The sequence below is a fragment of the Falco biarmicus genome, chromosome 13 (genome assembly GCF_023638135.1).
Source record: "Falco biarmicus isolate bFalBia1 chromosome 13, bFalBia1.pri, whole genome shotgun sequence".
Taxonomy (NCBI): Eukaryota; Metazoa; Chordata; class Aves; order Falconiformes; family Falconidae; genus Falco; species Falco biarmicus.
This window is the reverse complement of record NC_079300.1, coordinates 24,896,857-24,913,673: the sequence shown is the minus strand read 5'-3', so window position 1 is coordinate 24,913,673 and position 16,817 is coordinate 24,896,857. Positions and strand designations below refer to the sequence as shown.

Sequence of the window (16,817 nt, the reverse complement as noted above, 5' to 3'; positions counted from 1 at the left end):
CCTGATTTGCATGCAGGCTCTATCATTTCTGTTTTTGTTTTGAAGTTGTTACTGCTTTCAATTTTCTTTGTTGCCTGATTTTAATGTGTGCTTAATGTATGTTTGACTTGGCAGTGAATGATTGTCTTGTTTCTGCTTCTGGTAGAACGGGAGTCTTTGCAGTTTAATTCAGAACCTCTAAGAAGATGATCTGCAAATTCCTAACATGTTCTCATAAATATAAACAGTTCTTCATCCCAATGCTTGCTGGGTTTTGAGGCTTATGATTCTGTATAGTTAGTTTATTATGTTTTTCCACAAATTAGTGGACAAGTGTTGGTCATTTTACTTGACTAGAGGTTTTAAAAAAAGAGAGAGGTTCTTGGTGGTTTGATTTGTGTTTTGGGGTTTTTATGGTCCTGTTGTGTGTGTGCCTCTGCTGTTGGATATATGGATATGACTGTCATAAGCAGGTAATTGAGAGTTGGTAATTGCTTCACTTATGTACCTAACAGACAACTGGAAAGAAAGCTCTCAAATGGAACTTTGGAGTCCCAGGTGGGACAATGTTTAACTCCACTACTTTTACTACCTCTCAGGGGCAGTTCTGCTGCTCCGTGGTCCTGGTGTCTGTCCCCATGTCACGCCCTCAATCACGTTGGCAGAATTTTGAATCAGGGAATTTATATGGATTTAAAAAAACCCTGCAAAGGAAAAAAAAAAACCCAAACAAAACCAACAAAAAAACCAACCAAACAAAATAATTCCAAATCAGTTTCTTGATTTGTTTTACTTTGTGACCTGCCCCCTCCCCATGAATTATTGTGCTGTCCTGGCTGATGCGGGTGATTCGTGCAGGGAAGAGGAAAAGCTTCTTTCAGCTGGTACTGCCTGCAAGAAAAGGAACTCTAGAGTGAGTCTGTGGCTTCAGGAGCCAGAGTGAGTCTGTCTGTTGGTGCACTGCTGCTGGTAAGAGGGGTGTTTCTGCTGACTTGTTTCATCATCAGACCAAGGTGATGGGCAATACTGGTGACTGGGAGAAGTGGCCAAGGGACACTTGCTTTGAGTGATGAGTGTTTTCCTTGCTGTTTCTGAAGTTAAAACAAATGCAGGAGAGAAAAAAAAAAAAAAGGGGTGGGGGTGGGGCAACGGGCTTTGTTACAGTAATGAAAAAAACAAAAGAGATTTAAACATTCCTCTGCCCTGTCCTCCCCCTTGCAGGTTCAGGAGGATCTAAGTTTAGCTCCGAGATGTCCATTTTGAGGAAAGTTTGCAAGCATGCCTAAGCACCTTATTCTTTATCCTCTCTTATGCTTTGGGAGCAGACAGGGTGCTATGTAGCTTGCCTCATAGGCATTGACAAGACTGCCAGGGAGTATCAAACCTAAAGAGCCTGATGCATTTATGTACCCTGCTTGCCTGCAAGAATCGGGCAGCTGTGGCCTTTCTATGGTAAAAGACCGTAGGTGTTGGCCCAGGGAGGGAAGACGTTATTTTCAAAGGGACGTTATAGGTATTTGAGCTGGCTGCAGTCCTTTTCATAACCAGGTGGGTGTCTGAGATCACAGGGTCTAAAGGAACAGATTCAGTGTGGGGTGCTGTTTCTGTAGAACCATTTTAAGCTTTTATCTTCCGCAGCATATGTTTTTCCTGCAGGGCAGCTGATTAAATATTTGTTCTTTCTTCATACATTGACCTTTTCTCTTCTGGCACAGTTTTATTTTTACCTGGGCTGCAGGGAAATAGTAACCGGATCTGCCTGACCTCTTTGTTGCAGGGCACCAGGTCATGTGATGCAACAATTCTTAATCACCCTTCAATCAAGAAATTCTTGGAATCTCCCTCTAGATCATCGTCTCCAGCTAACCAGGGCTCAGACACTCCATCTGCCAACCACTCCGAGAGTGACTCGCTCTCTCAGCACAATGACTTTCTCCTGGACAAAGACAATAGCAACTTGGATGCAGACGAGCGGCTGACAAACAGCCTGGACCAGAGACAGAGCAGAAATACTGGCCGGGTAAAGTAAAACTCGAGTGGTGGTCCAGTTGTTGGACGTGTGTGCTCTGTCTGGACTCAGTGCTGGCACCAGGAGCTCTTCATGTTTTCACCCACCTTGCTGAAGATCTGTTTCTTACCCTCTCCAACTGCTTGCTCCCACTCTTTCAGCCTGGCTTTGCTGTAAGGCCAACTGAAGTGTATGTAACCTGGGTAACTCTTTTAACTCAGTCATGGCCAGCAGAGAGGTCAGCCAGGCAGTGGTGGTTGGTAGCCTCTGGGGAAGGAGGAGTTTCACAGCTTGAGCAAAGGGTTTTGCTGTGCAGATGGAAGTCAGGTCTGGAAGGGTAGAGCCTGGAGAGAAAAGCCAAGATGTGTCATTCCCAGCAGAGTTTTTAAGAAGTAATGCTGCTGCCTGTCCCTGGGTGCCCATGGGGACTGCATTGCTCAGAGTGGTTGAACCACTGGAGTTTGGGGTTTGGCCTTCTCAGCAGACTGTGGTGAAAACATAGTCACGCCGGTGGATTAGCTCACCCTGGGAGCATGAGCTGGCAGAGCCTGGGTGGATAGTTTGTTTTTCTGTTGGTGGTGCTGCTTGCAGTTGTGCTAATATCACTGTTTGCTTAACTCAGCCAGACTGACCCGGGTTAAAAATGCCTTTTCTCATTGTGTCCCTATACTTTTTTCTGGGTTCTTTGTGACCTGGATCCATTCCCTTTATGGCTCGCTGTGCAGCTTCAGAAATGCTTTACCTGTTCGCCGCAGTTAGCTGCGCCAGGGAGGCTCTCTCACTGACTGCAGGTGAAATGTGCCTTAGTAGGTGAGATGAAATTCCTCTGTTTCCTTTCAGTTCTTTTAAGCTGTCAGGCCTGCCAGAGGAGTAGAGCCTCTAACCCAGACCAGGGATAGGTATATCTCTGCATTCTGCAGCTGAACAAGTTGTAATAACATGGCAGAAAGAGCATCGATTTCTGCCTCCACTGAGCAGCATGACACCCTTGATAACAGGGCTGCAGTTTGCTGAAATTCTGCCTAGGGTCTATAGCAGAAGGCAGATACACAATGTGGACCCACCTATATCATAAACCACCAGACCAGTGTACTTGTTTCTGCACTGGGGGCATTGGTGGAGCAGTTGTGTATGTCTTCGACCAATGCAGCCCGTGGCCCAGAGGTGGCTGAGGGAGTGATGAGGAGCAGGAGCCATCCCAGCCTTCTCTGGCTCCTTGCTTGTTTGGGGCATCACTGACTTAACAGAGGAGTCATAGTGCTCCCCACGCTGACCCTCGTCTGATGAGTGCTGGGTGGATTACGCTTCAGGAAGCTGCAGCACCAACCCTGTTGTTCGTGAGAGAACAGCAGTCTCTTAATCTGTCGGCATTCGCTTCATCCAACAGTCATAAAAAAGCCTCTCGTTGCCATGCAAGCAGCGGTGCAGCCCGCGCTGGCACTGTGGGCAGTCATGGCATCGCTTTACCAGGGAGTCTTGGCCACTGCCTGATAGCTGAGGTTGTGTTACGAGGTTGCTGGATTTATAATGCCCAAGTATTACAGTGGATTTGTAGGCTTATCCAGATGTCGGTGATGTGGTATAGCTGACTGCTATCCCTGTTGAGTTGGAGCTGAATTCTTGTCTCAAGCCCAGCCTCAGTTCTTTACTGGGAAGCAACACTTGAGTTCCTCAAAGCAGCAGAGGCTGGGGATGAGAAAGATTCAGATTTTCAGAAGCCACTCGTGGGAGATTTAGCTTTGTTTCTGATTAGTGACCAAAATGATGCCACTCTAGCAGTGCTTGACTTTTTTTCAGATAGTGCAGTGGCAGTGCTTTTGAAATGCAAGCTGAAATCGTGGCTCAGATCCATGGTATGTCGCATAACGTACACTCAGTTAAGCCATGCAGTGTACACTTGGCTGGGCAGCATATCATTGTTGCGTGCCTGAGTCGCTTAAACGTGCCTAGATAGCAATTTAAGTATTTTTAGGGATGTTTCATTGTTGGTCTCTCATTTAACTATGCAGGTTTACTTTTTTTAACAATACCTTGCTTTTCTAGCACCAAACAAAATGATGTTTAAGAGGAATGTTTGGTTTTTTGTTTGCCTTTTTGTTTTCTTCCCCTACCCTCAGGACAGTTCGGGTGTTTCAAGCTCTCAAAAACCAGGACAACGAAATGCCGGACTGTCAAATGATGAAACTTCACGACTTTATGTGAAGAAAACGATTGTGGTTGGCAACGTCTCCAAGTTAGTATACGGAGTCTGAGGGATGGTCCTTTATATCAGGATTAAATGGAATAGGAGGTTAAAATTAGGAGACAAATAAAATTGCTAGGCTGTCACAGTATGAGGTATTGCTCTTGAATAATCACTGTATGAAAGGCTACCCTCCTCAAGTGTCCACATGATTTTTTTGTGGGATGAAAAGTGTTTTAGTAGTTTATATATCTTTATATAAAGGTTTAAAGATCTGTTTCTCTCAAGGGGTGTCTTTCAGCCTGTTCTGACCAGTTAGAAATCCCAAGTTTTTCCATGAAAATTTGGAAAAGCAAGTTGTCCTGATGGCTAATTCAGTGTGTCCATAGGGACAGTGTGGGTTTTTTTTTTAAACAAAACAAAAAAAAAACCCCAAACCACCAGAATGAGGAAAATTGTGAAAGTCCAGCACAGTCTGAAGAAATTAATTTGTGCAGTTTTTATTTATAATTTTTTCCCAAAAAATTTTAGAACGGGTAAATAAATATACATAACTTCTGAACTTTGAGGAACTTGGTGGAGAAAAGCATTCATTTTAGGAAACTATGGACAAGCCCAGGTTTTAACTCTCCACCCTTGCACTACTCAAGTCAGTCTTTTCCTCTTGCATAGAAAGTAGCAAACATTTGCTGACGAAACTTACAGTGTTAGAATTGTCTTGAAAATCTGCCTAAGTCTGGGCCTGGAACCAAGTATTGACTAAAGTTTCTTAAAAACTTAAGAATTGTTATTTTTTGTATTTATGGTAGCAGAGTTGCTGATGTTGTGTTTTGGTGCAGTTTTATTTCCTGATATCTGACAATAAGATGGGGAAAGAGATTTCACAGTGGTGGAATGTTAAAATTAAGTATTTCTAAATAAGTGCCAAATGTTTAAATGGACAAATTTCATGTGGCAGTTGTGCACTAAAATAGAGGAAGTGTGTTAGAAGCATAGAGTGGTTTATGGGACTTGTATCTGGTTTTGGATGACCTGTCAGAGTGAAAAACACACAGGCATTTTACCATCCCCAAATTTTATGCCTAATCTTGCCCAAAGTACTACTTGTGGTATTTATCTATTTGGGATTTTTATTGTGCATTTGTTTTTTAATTTCTTTGCCAGGTACATTCCCCCTGACAAGAGGGAAGAAAATGATCAGTCAACCCATAAATGGATGGTGTATGTCCGAGGCTCTCGGAGAGAACCCAGCATAAATCATTTTGTCAAGAAAGTTTGGTTCTTCCTCCATCCCAGTTACAAACCTAATGACCTAGTAGAAGTGAGGTAATAATGAGTTATTCTAGTCAGTATTCCAGTCTTTATGCTTGCAAGGCTTACCGTGCCAAATTTCTTGGAAAGTTAGCAACTTCTTTTCCTTGTTTAGTATTCCATGTCTGTCTTTAACCTCTGGCTTGGCTTGACTTACTCCAAAATAATAGGAAAAATAAATTTGTGTAGCAAATGTGCCAGACAGCTGTGGGTTTTATTTGTTGGGGTTTTTTAATTTCCTACTGAGAAAAAGCATTCAGTTGCTGCATTTCATATTATTCGTACGAGTCTGTGCATCTCCTGTATGTGTTGCAATGCTGTGCAGGTTAGATTTCTGTTGCTAAAAGAGATGTTTTCTACGTCCCTTCCATTCCAGTGTGGAAAAGAACAAGGAGTCTCAGAAAGCTGTTTTCCCCACAGTTTTAATAATACATGTGCATTGGGCAAGAAATTGTGTCCCTCTCCCAAATATTTCTCCACTGTAGTGAGATCAGCGGCACTGGCTTTATGCTTCAGGGTATTTCCCATCAGTGTGGTGGTGCTGGCCCTACAGAAGCAGGGCAGCTTTTCTGCCCTCTCCCAAACCTGCATTCAGAGCTGTAACCCTCCTGAGATGAGCGGGGTCAGTTCTCTGTTGACCCCTGCAGGCAGGGAAATGCCCTGTCTGTATTTCCTTCTCCCAGCTTTGGACCAAGAGGGTGGGAGGATGCCTTCCAGCTACTTTGTGTCTTCCCAAAGAAATTTCTCTCCACAGAGAGGGTGGGGAGGCTGCCTAGGTACAGAGTGGCAACTTAGTTCTTGCAAACTTAAACTGCTGACAGGCAACTCCAGGAGGACTTTTATCTTAGGTAATTGTTGATAGGGCTCAGTAATGTTTCTGAGAAGGCAACCCTGAGCAAGTTGAAAACAAACTTCTTTGTATTTCTTGTATGACATAACTAAAATTACACTTGATTGCTGTCTTTTTGTGCCTTTCTCAGTTTCCACTATGTGATGTCAGTGTTTGTATTCTGTTTTAATTCCATCTGGTTAATTGATTTCTTGTTACACAGTTCCAGTCATCATAGTGACCATTAATGTTCTGGACTAAAAATAGCCTTTAACTTTCTTGGGTTTTGTTCCCTTGCAAAACTACATTTGTTACATTTACAGTAACAACAAGCTGAAATAACAAAGTAATGGTAAATGTTAAGAGATAAATACACCCTTCTTTCCCAGCCTGGAGAATGACTGTGGTTGAGTTTGCTTTTCATTGTTGTCTGTATGTTCTTCCTCTGGCGTTCTGTGAAGTGTGTGCCTTCTTGCTACTGCACAGGGAATAGCAGAAGGTGATTTCAAAATGCTGCATTGAAAACTCACCTTACAGCTGTGTCCTAGGAGATGACTTGGGTTTTTTTTGAAACAAATGTTTTTTATTTGGCATTAGAGCCTTCGGGTTTTTTTTAAAGTGCTTGTTTCTTGCATTCTCTCATCCAACAGTGTTTTACCATTTTCTTCCCTGTCCCCTTGTGCAAAATAAAAGTATGTTTTCAGCTGTCCAAAGCTGTAAAATTCTACTTTCTGGGATTGCATTCTGTGGTGCATAGCAGGCCTAAAGATAGCTTTAGTTGTTAGCTAGAAAAGCAGCCTTTGGCTTTCTAAAGAAGAGGTAGGTGAAAGCTGTACCACTTCTGCATCCAAAATGTGAACCGCTATTTGTTTCCAGAGAACCTCCATTTCACCTGACTAGGAGAGGCTGGGGAGAATTTCCAGTGAGAGTCCAGATACACTTCAAGGATAGCCAGAACAAGAGGATTGATATCATACACAATTTGAAGGTATTTGAACAAAATATTTGAGAGAAAGACAATTAAATGAGCTCTCTTGCAGAATCTAGAAGAGGCTCCACTTGTGTGTCTGCTTCTCTTGTGTGTCCTGCTGGTTATTTGCACATGAATAGTTGAGCTGGAGAAGGAAAGCCTCTTACCCTGGCTATTTTGGAGTTGATGTGGTAGCCAGGGAACCCAGCCTTGCAGAAGCTGGAACTGATTCTGCTCAGAGCAGCAAATCGGTTACCTGCTGTTTCCTACAGTTTGAGATATTTGTCGTGCTCTTACTGGCTTTCATTTGACAGGGTGCTGCAGGGCTGTTTTTCTGTTGGTAAAGTGATTGCTGTATCTGCTCTGTTCCTTCAGTGCTTGCATGTATTGGGTAGAGATTCTCTCTTTTGTTAGAGTGGCAGGGAGGGGCTGAGATTCCCCATTTGCTCCTTTTTTCCTTTTGAAGTGAGTGTTATTTTTCAACTCTTTTTATCAGTCCTGCAACACTTAGTAGGATTTGTAGTATGCAGTATGCAGCAGTCCTGGAAAACTAGGCCATTGCTCTTGTTTTCATTAATTAGTAGTCCCTACTGTTAGTGGAATTAAGTCCTGAGCTGGTTTAGTTTCCCATTTCTTTGAGCAGCATGATTAGTTGTATTTAAACTCTGCCTGTATTAATGAATTTCATGCTAACATAGATACCTCCTCACAACCCCAAATACAGACGGTAGAGAAGGTTGGAAATGTTCCCCTGGAACTTAGGGACATTTATATGCAGACAATGAGTGAAATATAGTTGGAGAGAGATAACTGGGGGAGAAATAGGTACCAGTATGATGGCCATTGTGCAGCGAAGGAAGCTCAGCCAACAGAAGAAAGTTGAGCCAGTCTGTTGCACGCAAGAACTCAAATCGGCAAATCTTTGCTGTTTGTGGGGTGAGCCTGTGGCTGCTGTGAGTCGATAGAAGTGAGCTGAGCCTTCCACAGCTGGCAGCCTGTCTGCCCCTGAGCTCCAGGGCACCACAAGTCTGTCAAACCCAGCTTCTCTATAGGTATTTTGATAGATGCCTCTGGGATTTTCTGCCTCTTTATCAGCTGGTAATCAGTGTAAAAGAGTGATTTAATCAAAAATTATGGTGTAAACATAGCCTTTGTGCTGGTCAGTTTAAATCTGATTTTTTTCCTAGTATTGTTTCCTCATATTGACATCAGGAATAAAAAAGGACACTCTGAAAGACTCCTCTTAGACTGAAATAATAGTTCCCCAACAATCTCATTGCCTTCAGCTTTTGCTCCTTCCTCCTTCAGTGCGGGCTTTGGGTTGTGGTTGCCTTTTTTGCAGAAGAGAGGGTACTTAACAAAGCACACAGATTTCTGACCCGGTGGCCTCAAAACTTTGGAGCGCTGCTGCTCAGCTTAGTTTCATCTTTTTCAAACAGATTGTATTGTAAATTCTAGATAAGATACTGTTTTGCCCTAGTTAATATAAATATATTGTATTGTTTTACCCAGTTGGACAGGACCTACACAGGCCTGCAGACACTTGGCGCAGAAACGGTAAGTCAGTGGGTCATGGGTGGATACTGTACTTTGATTACCTTACGGATGTTTGAAACGATATACAGGATTATGCACTGAGTCAGACCCATTTGACTTCACAATTTCTGGAAAGCAGATTTTTGCTCTCTTGTTAAATGAAATGATGATGACACCTTGTCACTAATCATGACAACAGTAATTTTTTTCCCCTTTCTAGTTGGGGGAGACTGTTTCCAGCTCTTCTTTCATAAAGAACTTAACTTGTACTACAGTTTTAATGTTTATTTCTTTGTGGAGCTTCTGGTACCAAATGCCTTGATTTGCATTCTGATGTGTTCCTGTGCAACCCGCTGTAGGTGACCCTGCTTTAGCAGGGGGCTGGACTAGGCGATCTCCAGAGGGCCCTTCCAGCCCTGACCAGTCTGCTGCAGATCTCATACATAAAAGAGATCTTTAAGTTAAAGAGATCACCTAACTGTCCTGCTGAAATTTTGCAGTATGTTAAGTATTTCTAAGTTTCTGCATCTGTTGAGATTCAGCATCTTCGTGGAAAATGAACTCTTAAAAACTTAAAATAAGTGAATTAATAACTCAGTTTGCTATATCTCTAAAGGTGGGTTTTTTATTATTTTCCCCTTGTTGTACGTAGTGAACGGAAATTTTTGTGGTGAAATTGCATTACTTCAGCTTTTCAGTCTGTGGAGAAAACATTAATGCGAGATGTCTACTGTGATTAAAGAACACTTTTGAAGAGTAGATAATGTGGTGTGTTTCTCAAGGCCTTATGAAAAAAGGCAGAAAAGGCAAGCTGCAGTTTTGTGCTTGTCCCTAAGGGGGGATGCTGTCCTTTCCTTAGTGGGATGCTTGGAGCTGGGCTCTGTATTCCTTCCAGTGTTCACTGCTCAGATTTTCACATGGACTGAGAAATGTGCTATTTTACTGTGGAGGTTCAGTGTTGCAACATTTTTTGTCTTAGCTCAAGTGCTGCTGGACCTCTGTGAAGTGTTCCTGAAATGAATAGAAATGTTGTACAGAGGTGGGGAGAGGAGAGGCAGAAGTTTCTAGACGTTAAAATTAAAAGAAAAGACAGTTGTTTTCATTTTTTGTATCTTTACTTAGCCACCAAATATTAATGTTGTCCTTTCTCCTCTTTTTGGAAGGTAGTGGATGTGGAGCTACACAGGCATTCCCTTGGCGAGGAGTATCTCTTCTCCCAGTCTTCAGAGTCTGACCTTTCTGATGTTCCTACATCTTTACCACTGCCATTGAGTATCCCAGCACCAGTGAAAGCTTCTTCACCAATTAAACAGTTGCGGGACTCCAGCCCAGATGCTTCTGTGGACAAAGGTAAAGCGAATGGGTGTTGGTGAAATTCAAATTCTTGGAACTTCAGCTCTTCTGGATACCTCCTTTTAGTTGTTTTTGTGCCTTAAAGGTTGCCAGTGCTACCTGCTTATTGCTCAGCCTAGGTGATTGTTTCCTCAATGTACTCTGAAATGTAATTCAGAAATTGTTACGTTTTTTGGGGGGTTGGTTTGGGTTTTTTTGTGTGTTTTTTTTTTTTTTAATCTGGAGTTTGAGTGGGCTGTTTTGCTAGATGTAGTGAATATGGAGCTTTATGCAGCAGATACAGTTGGAAAAATGGTTGTTGGATAGCACTCATAGTTTTGTTCTTGGCAGACTGTTTTCAGAGCAGTTTTTAGGTTTCTGAATTTTGGGCAGACTGTACGCGTTTAAGGAATTGGTCTAGTGCTGTGTTCAGTTATATACATTGGTGCCTAACATGAGTTGACCTGGGGAACACAAATGACTACATAACTGTGGTGTTGGACATAGAGACTGAAAAAGATGTAGTGTATGTTTGTCTGACGGGTGGCATCTGTGCATGTCATGGTCTCATTCTCCTCCCCTTGTAAGGTCAGGAAATGCACTGCCCGTTGCAGTGGGGCACCACTTGATGCCTTAGGATCATTTGCAATGCCTGAAACAAGCTAGTGCTGGCCCCTGGGGCACACTGTTAGGTTTTTAGTTCATGTGAGGTAGGAAAAACTGTGCCTCTGTTAGCATTTAACTTTACTCTCTAAAATACGTGGTGTCAAGGCTTACGTGACGGACCTTGGTTAACTGGGCTGAGAAAGAAGGGTGTCTTCTATGGTTTACACATTTCAGTGTGAGAAGCTTGCTGGAAACAGCAACTTTATGTTTCAAAACACAGTGGCGTGCAACATGGTCTGATGCCTTTCATGATTTCTCCTGGCACTTCTGTGTTCAAGGAATGGCTTTAAGCTGGTGTCGTGCATGGTGTGCTTTCTGGTAGGTGCCACGATGCTACTGGCAGTGTTCTGGCTCAGCAAGAAGAATGTCCACTGTTTAAATGCAGTGTTCTCTTGTGGCCAAAAAAGCAGAAACACAACCAAATTTTAAATTCACAGGCTTTTTATTTGAACAGGAAGATATGCAGCACCTTTAGGTGAGCACTGCTACAGCCAACAGGAAGCAAGTAAACCTGCCTCTTTCTTACACTGACAGGCAGTGGCTTCTCTCGTCAGCTCCAGGTTAATTGATCTCCTTCTGCGTCAGATAACCCAGGCCAAAAGGCAGTAGGTGTTCTCCTTGTGCTCTTACTCGAAAAAATGTGCTGTGAGATGCTCTCCGAAGGAGGTCCAGCCTTAGCCTTGTGGAGCCCTAACTGAGGACACTTGAAACTACCAACAGCTTTTGGTCAATGGAAAGGTCATTCCAAGAAAATGCTTGAGAAGTGGCTGATCACCTGCCACAGCTGAACAGGCTGTGCACAGTAGCGTTTTATTCTTCTGTTCAGAGACGAATCCAACAAGCTTGCGCAGGAGGAACCCCCTACCCCACTTTCTCCCTGTTCAGCACTGCCCGCCGGTTGTTTTTCCTTCCTTCCTTCAAGAACATGTTTGTCATACCTGAGTTTTGTTTGTGTGGAGAAGCACAGTAAGGAATTAGATGTCTCAGCCTAAGAACTATTTCTCTTGTTTTCCCTGTTTTAATCAGGATTCCCTGGGAATGCTGAAACCGAAAGACATGCCACGTTTTATTCCCTGCCATCTTCGATAGAACGGACTCCCACCAAATTAGCCACACAGAAAGTTGCCTTTGGCTCTCATGGAAATTCAGCCTTTCAACCCATTGCAGCTAGCTGTAAAATAGTGCCTCAAGGTCAGAGTCCAAGCCCTGCAGAGTCACCAGGAAAATCCTTCCAGCCTATCACCATGAGTTGCAAGATTGTATCAGGTGAATGTTAGTTTACTTATCCCAGTGCTTCACCCTGGAAAACGAGAGAGTGAACCAGTTGGACTTGTTTTGTGTCCTTCCCCTGATTTCCTGCCAATCTTTGAACATTGGGCAGTAGGAAACTCTATGATAAGGAGCTAAACACACTTCTTAATGTTCAAGAAAAAAACCACACAAGTGTGAAATGCTTCACGTTGGATCAAAAGCAGGATGAGAGCTGTTCTCTCCCTGTTCTTGAATGCTTTTAAGTACGAAAAAGATAGAAAGATAGACTTTAGCTGGACTGCTACCCACAGAAAGGCCCAGGCAAGGATGCAGCTTCCACGTCGGGTATTTATATGTGGGAAGAAGCCCACATATGTGTTCTTCTCCCTCCTGTTTTCAGACAGCTGGGATGGATTAAGAAGAAAATTTTTTTCTGATTATTGGCAAATAATTAGGTTCGACCTTGTACACTCAAATAGTCCCTCTTGTACTTGCGATATATCCTCAGATGGAACAGCTTTGCTCTTCCTCTTCCAAAAGTCCACCCTCTGTTGGATTAAATTGTCAGCTGACTGCAGTGAGCAATGTGATACACTCTTTTGATAGCTTCTGAATCAAACGTGGTCAAGGTGCTGTTTACTCATTTCACTTATAGTCCCTTCCCTGCCCTGGGCATGATGCCATCCACTGGATGATGTTTTACATCAGAAGGTTTTAATGTGCAGCTCATCACGTCATATGTTTTGAAGCTGAAAGGACCTGTTAACGTTCCTTCATTTTCTGGTGTTCTGGGTAGAGAGGATGAAGCACCAGCTATCAGTATGTGTGATTTCTGATGATCTGCTCCCAGATAATTTTCCTCAAGTGTGTCTGGTTTGTTGGTTTTGTTTTGTTTTTTTAAAATTACATTTCAATACTGTTCCTTGACATCTTAAAACTGTACTCAGGCTGATTTACATTTGAACCTATGCCAAGTGCTTTCTTCTTTCTTAATAAGCTCTCCTCTTGATCTTCTTTTCCCAAGGCTTCCCAGAAGGCAGGAATTATAGGGGCCATCCTATCCTTAAAATCCTTGGACTGCTCTCTGTTGATCTTTGCTATTTAAATGTTTCCTTGCTAAATATTTTCCAAGGTTCTGCCATCTGCCAAGAAGAGTCACCCCTTTCAGATTCCAAAAGCAGTTCATAAGACACGGAGATTTTATTTGATCGGCATTTATGTTCCATTTTAATTGTCAATCACTGCCAAGAAAGCAGATTAACAGGCAGTCAAAGCTTAGTGTGCTTGCTGCCATCTCTTTTTCTCTGATCACTGCCTTGCCTGTCCTTTTCTCTGCATTTCTTGTTTACTGCCTCATGCAACTTTTTTCTTCTCTGGTTTTTCCCTTTCCTGGTCCTGTTACACAGAAGTTGCACATTTTACAGTTAAGGGCTTCTGCTGTAGTGAGAGCAGCGAAGGGGCAAGAGTGTCCATGACTGTCTGATGGCTGCTGTATCGCACAGCCTTGTTACATGAACTGCTCAGTTCCTGGCTCTGAATGCCCGTACTGTGGGCTCCACAAGAGAAGGAGAGCACCTCTCAAGGAGCTCAGCTCTTTTGCTTTCTTCCTCTCCTTGGATGGACTGGTCTTGGCAGTGAGAATGATTTAGGTAACATCCCTCAGGATTCAGGGACAGAACATTTGGCTTCTCAAGGTCCCTTTGAACCCTGCTTGTTCTGGTAGGCAGAGAATGTCCAGGGTAGGTATGAGCCATAGTGCTTTACATGCCTTTCCTCTCCTTCTGTCTCCTCTTTCCTTCTCCAAGTCATGTGATCTCACTCAGGCTGGGAAATGCATCCTCAAAAAATGTTCCTTCTCTAAGCCATTTTAAAAAGTACTACTATTGCTGTATTTTTATGTTCTTACAACATTTACAAGATAGAAGCATTGGACTTTTTTTCTTAAGGTTCTCCAATATCGACCCCTAGTCCATCTCCGCTACCTCGTACCCCAACCTCCACTCCGGTGCACATGAAGCAAGGCTCTGCTAGTTCAGTCATTAATAATCCGTATGTTATTGTGGACAAGCCTGGACAGATGGTTGGAGCAGCAGCCACAAGCACAGGTGTGTAGTGTGATCACCAAAGGCAGTGGCTTAGTCTTACCCATTCAGGTTTATTCTTCCTTTAAAATGATGAGTGCAATAACAGTATTTCAGTTTGTCAAAGTGGAAGAGTGCTCGGCAAAGAAAGAAGGAGGTATTGTTGGTGTGCACAACTGGCCTGTGTAACATGGTTAAGGTATCTCAGACTTTAACATGACTTCCATTAGGAAACAGCACATAGCATAAGGCCGAATGGGATCCACAGACACCTCTTCAGAGAGAGCCTGTTCTTTGCAGGCAAAAAGGGAAGGGGAGGAAGTAATGTAGACTGTGGTGCATGGAGATTTAGACAGAAACATGGGTGGCTGGGTGAGAACTGTGTTGCGGATGTGGGCACAAAGCATGGAGAGCTTGCAGTGACAGGCAGATCAGTCTTCAAGTCCCAGCGTACGGTGCTTTACATGTGTTGAAATGCATAGACCCATGTTACCAGAGCAGCCGTGCTGGGTTTTGTTACTGCTTTTAACTTATAGCTGGTCCAATTCCAGCCAGTTTGGATTCCTCTAACTGGATTATTTTGGTGCTTCAGTGGTGCTGTAAGCCTGGGTCCAGGGGGAGGAATGAGCTGCAGGAGATGGGTGACGGGTGTGGGGGTCAATGGGTAGTTTGTGTCAGTGCTAGAGGAAAAAGTTACTCAAAAGTCTTTCATTTGTTGTGATTTGTGGCCAAGAACCACTGTCTATTTAAAAACATGTTTGTTTATGTATGTGTGTGCTTGCTAGCATCTCAGAAGGATGCTCAGAGCTATGTGATGAAGTGCAGTGTACATGTAATACGCAAACTGTTTGCTGGGCATGGTTGGAAAATGCAAATATTCTTCTCTTAATAACAGTTCCTCCTTTTATCTGAGGGAACACAGCTGTCATGTTCATTTTAGCTTCTTCACAGAGGGAATTGGTAGGGGGAGCATAGTCATAGCTGAATTTTTCAAAGTATGTTTTAGGAATTTCTTGCTAACACTGAAGCTGTTTCACCAATAGGTTTTTGGGGTTGGGTTTTTTTGTTTGTTTGGGGGGGTTCTGCCTTTTTTTCTTTTCTGTTTCTTCTTTACCTCTGGCCTTACTGTCTGCTCTGCACACGTGGTTTATTGTTGTTTGGGTAACTTTTGTATTGTCCTAGTAGAGATTTGCACATGGAGGGTAGGTTCTGTAGATGCACCAGATGGTTTGGACATATAAATCTCAATGCTGTTAAAGGTGCAGTTTCCCACCACGTTAGTGTGGTGTAAGTGCAGACTGGCCTGGAAGAAACTGCCTGCTGCCTCTCCCTCCCCTGCGCTCCTGCTGCTTTGCTCGTATCCTGCACAAGTCAGATCAGGTCAGTGGCAGAGCAGAAAATTAATGCCCTCCTCTCCCCAGACTGAGCTTTGTTGTCAGATAGCTTCATCACCAGACCCTGTATGACAGAGCAAGAGGGAACGTGGAACTGGCTTTTTGGCTACAGCAGCCAGGCTGGATTGAGCATAATGTGATACTACAGACAAAGTCACTGGGACGTTTTTGATAAGACTGCAGATCATATTTAAAATGAGTGGCAAGAGCTCTATGCTCTGAAAGCCAGCCTTTCCAAACCCCTGAAATGGCTGCTTGCTTGCTTTTAAATTTAAATGCAGATTGTAGTACAGCTGTGTGAGAGACTATTACTGTGTTTTCGTGTGTGTAGTCTGTGGCTTTGGCATTTCTTGAAGAAACAAAACTAACCAACCAGCCCAACAGCAGTAATAAACTGCTGCTGAGCAACAAAGTGTTATGTACACACTGATAATGCAGGGTAAGTTTACCACTGAACCCCCATCCGTTTTGAGGGGTCAGGAGAGTGCTGTGGCACATATATCCATATGTTAATTTTGCAAGAGCAGTCTTCTGCAGATAGAGGACCCTGTGTCTTAATTCCTTGGTTTTGTTTCTTCCTTCACCCTCCTCACTCTGTCCCTTCCTCATGTTACTCCTCACTTTGTCTCTCTCCTTTCCTGGCCTTCCTTTTCCTTCCTGCTCCAGCCTCCTCCAAGCCTTCCCCTCTGCCAGTGTCTGAGGCTGGTGTAGGTTCAGAGGGCTTCTGCAGCAGGTTCTCACTGGCAGCTCGTTTACTGTCCTAATTTCACATGTTTGCACCTGTAGCCGATACCCTCAGGCTCCGAGGAAGGTGCCTTTCCATTTGCCTGCAGCAAACGGAGCTCTGGGTGCAGAGTACCCCCTCTGGGGCAAGGGTTCTGCCGGTGGAAATTTGGTAGTGGATTTGTTTTGTGCCCATGCCAACTCCCACTTGACGTACTTCATGGAGAATACACAGTTGAAAATAAATGCTGTGTGTCGTCTTAGAAGAGGTTTCATGTGTTTGTTGGCACGGCTCGCCAGCCCTCACCTGACATGTCCTTTGTTTCCTGATACGCAGGGAGTCCAACCAGCAAACAGGCCAGTGTTTGTCAGGCCTCTCACGGAACTGGATCTCCTGTATCAAAGACCCATGGGAACAGTTTTGTCACCTCAGCTGTCAAGGTAATGTTCTAGTTAGGTGTGTACTTTCCATTTAAAATTCAGCTTCCTATTAAATAGGGCTTTTTAAGTGTTATAAATCCTGCATTTCGAGGAAATTCTTTAGGTTGTCATTTC

At 43.4% G+C, this 16,817-nt stretch overlaps 1 protein-coding gene across 8 annotated transcripts in view; it reads left to right on the top strand.

The window, feature by feature from the left end:
• The window catches only part of YEATS2 (YEATS domain containing 2), a 50,011-nt gene that overhangs the window by 5,532 nt on the left and 27,662 nt on the right, over positions 1-16,817 (top strand). For 6 of the 8 annotated variants that reach the window (XR_008825193.1, XR_008825194.1, XM_056358656.1 and 3 more), the window contains 9 exons: positions 1,757-1,999; positions 4,105-4,220; positions 5,334-5,495; positions 7,186-7,297; positions 8,792-8,836; positions 9,979-10,165; positions 11,840-12,079; positions 14,011-14,169; positions 16,600-16,703. Coding sequence is in view for 6 of the 8 variants with exons in the window: in XM_056358656.1 (XP_056214631.1) it covers positions 1,757-1,999; positions 4,105-4,220; positions 5,334-5,495; positions 7,186-7,297; positions 8,792-8,836; positions 9,979-10,165; positions 11,840-12,079; positions 14,011-14,169; positions 16,600-16,703 (1,368 nt within the window). In the remaining 2 variants the exon portion in view is untranslated. The remainder of the gene's footprint in view (positions 1-1,756; positions 2,000-4,104; positions 4,221-5,333; positions 5,496-7,185; positions 7,298-8,791; positions 8,837-9,978; positions 10,166-11,839; positions 12,080-14,010; positions 14,170-16,599; positions 16,704-16,817) is intronic. The other 2 variants (XM_056358658.1, XM_056358659.1) reach the window with 2 other exon arrangements.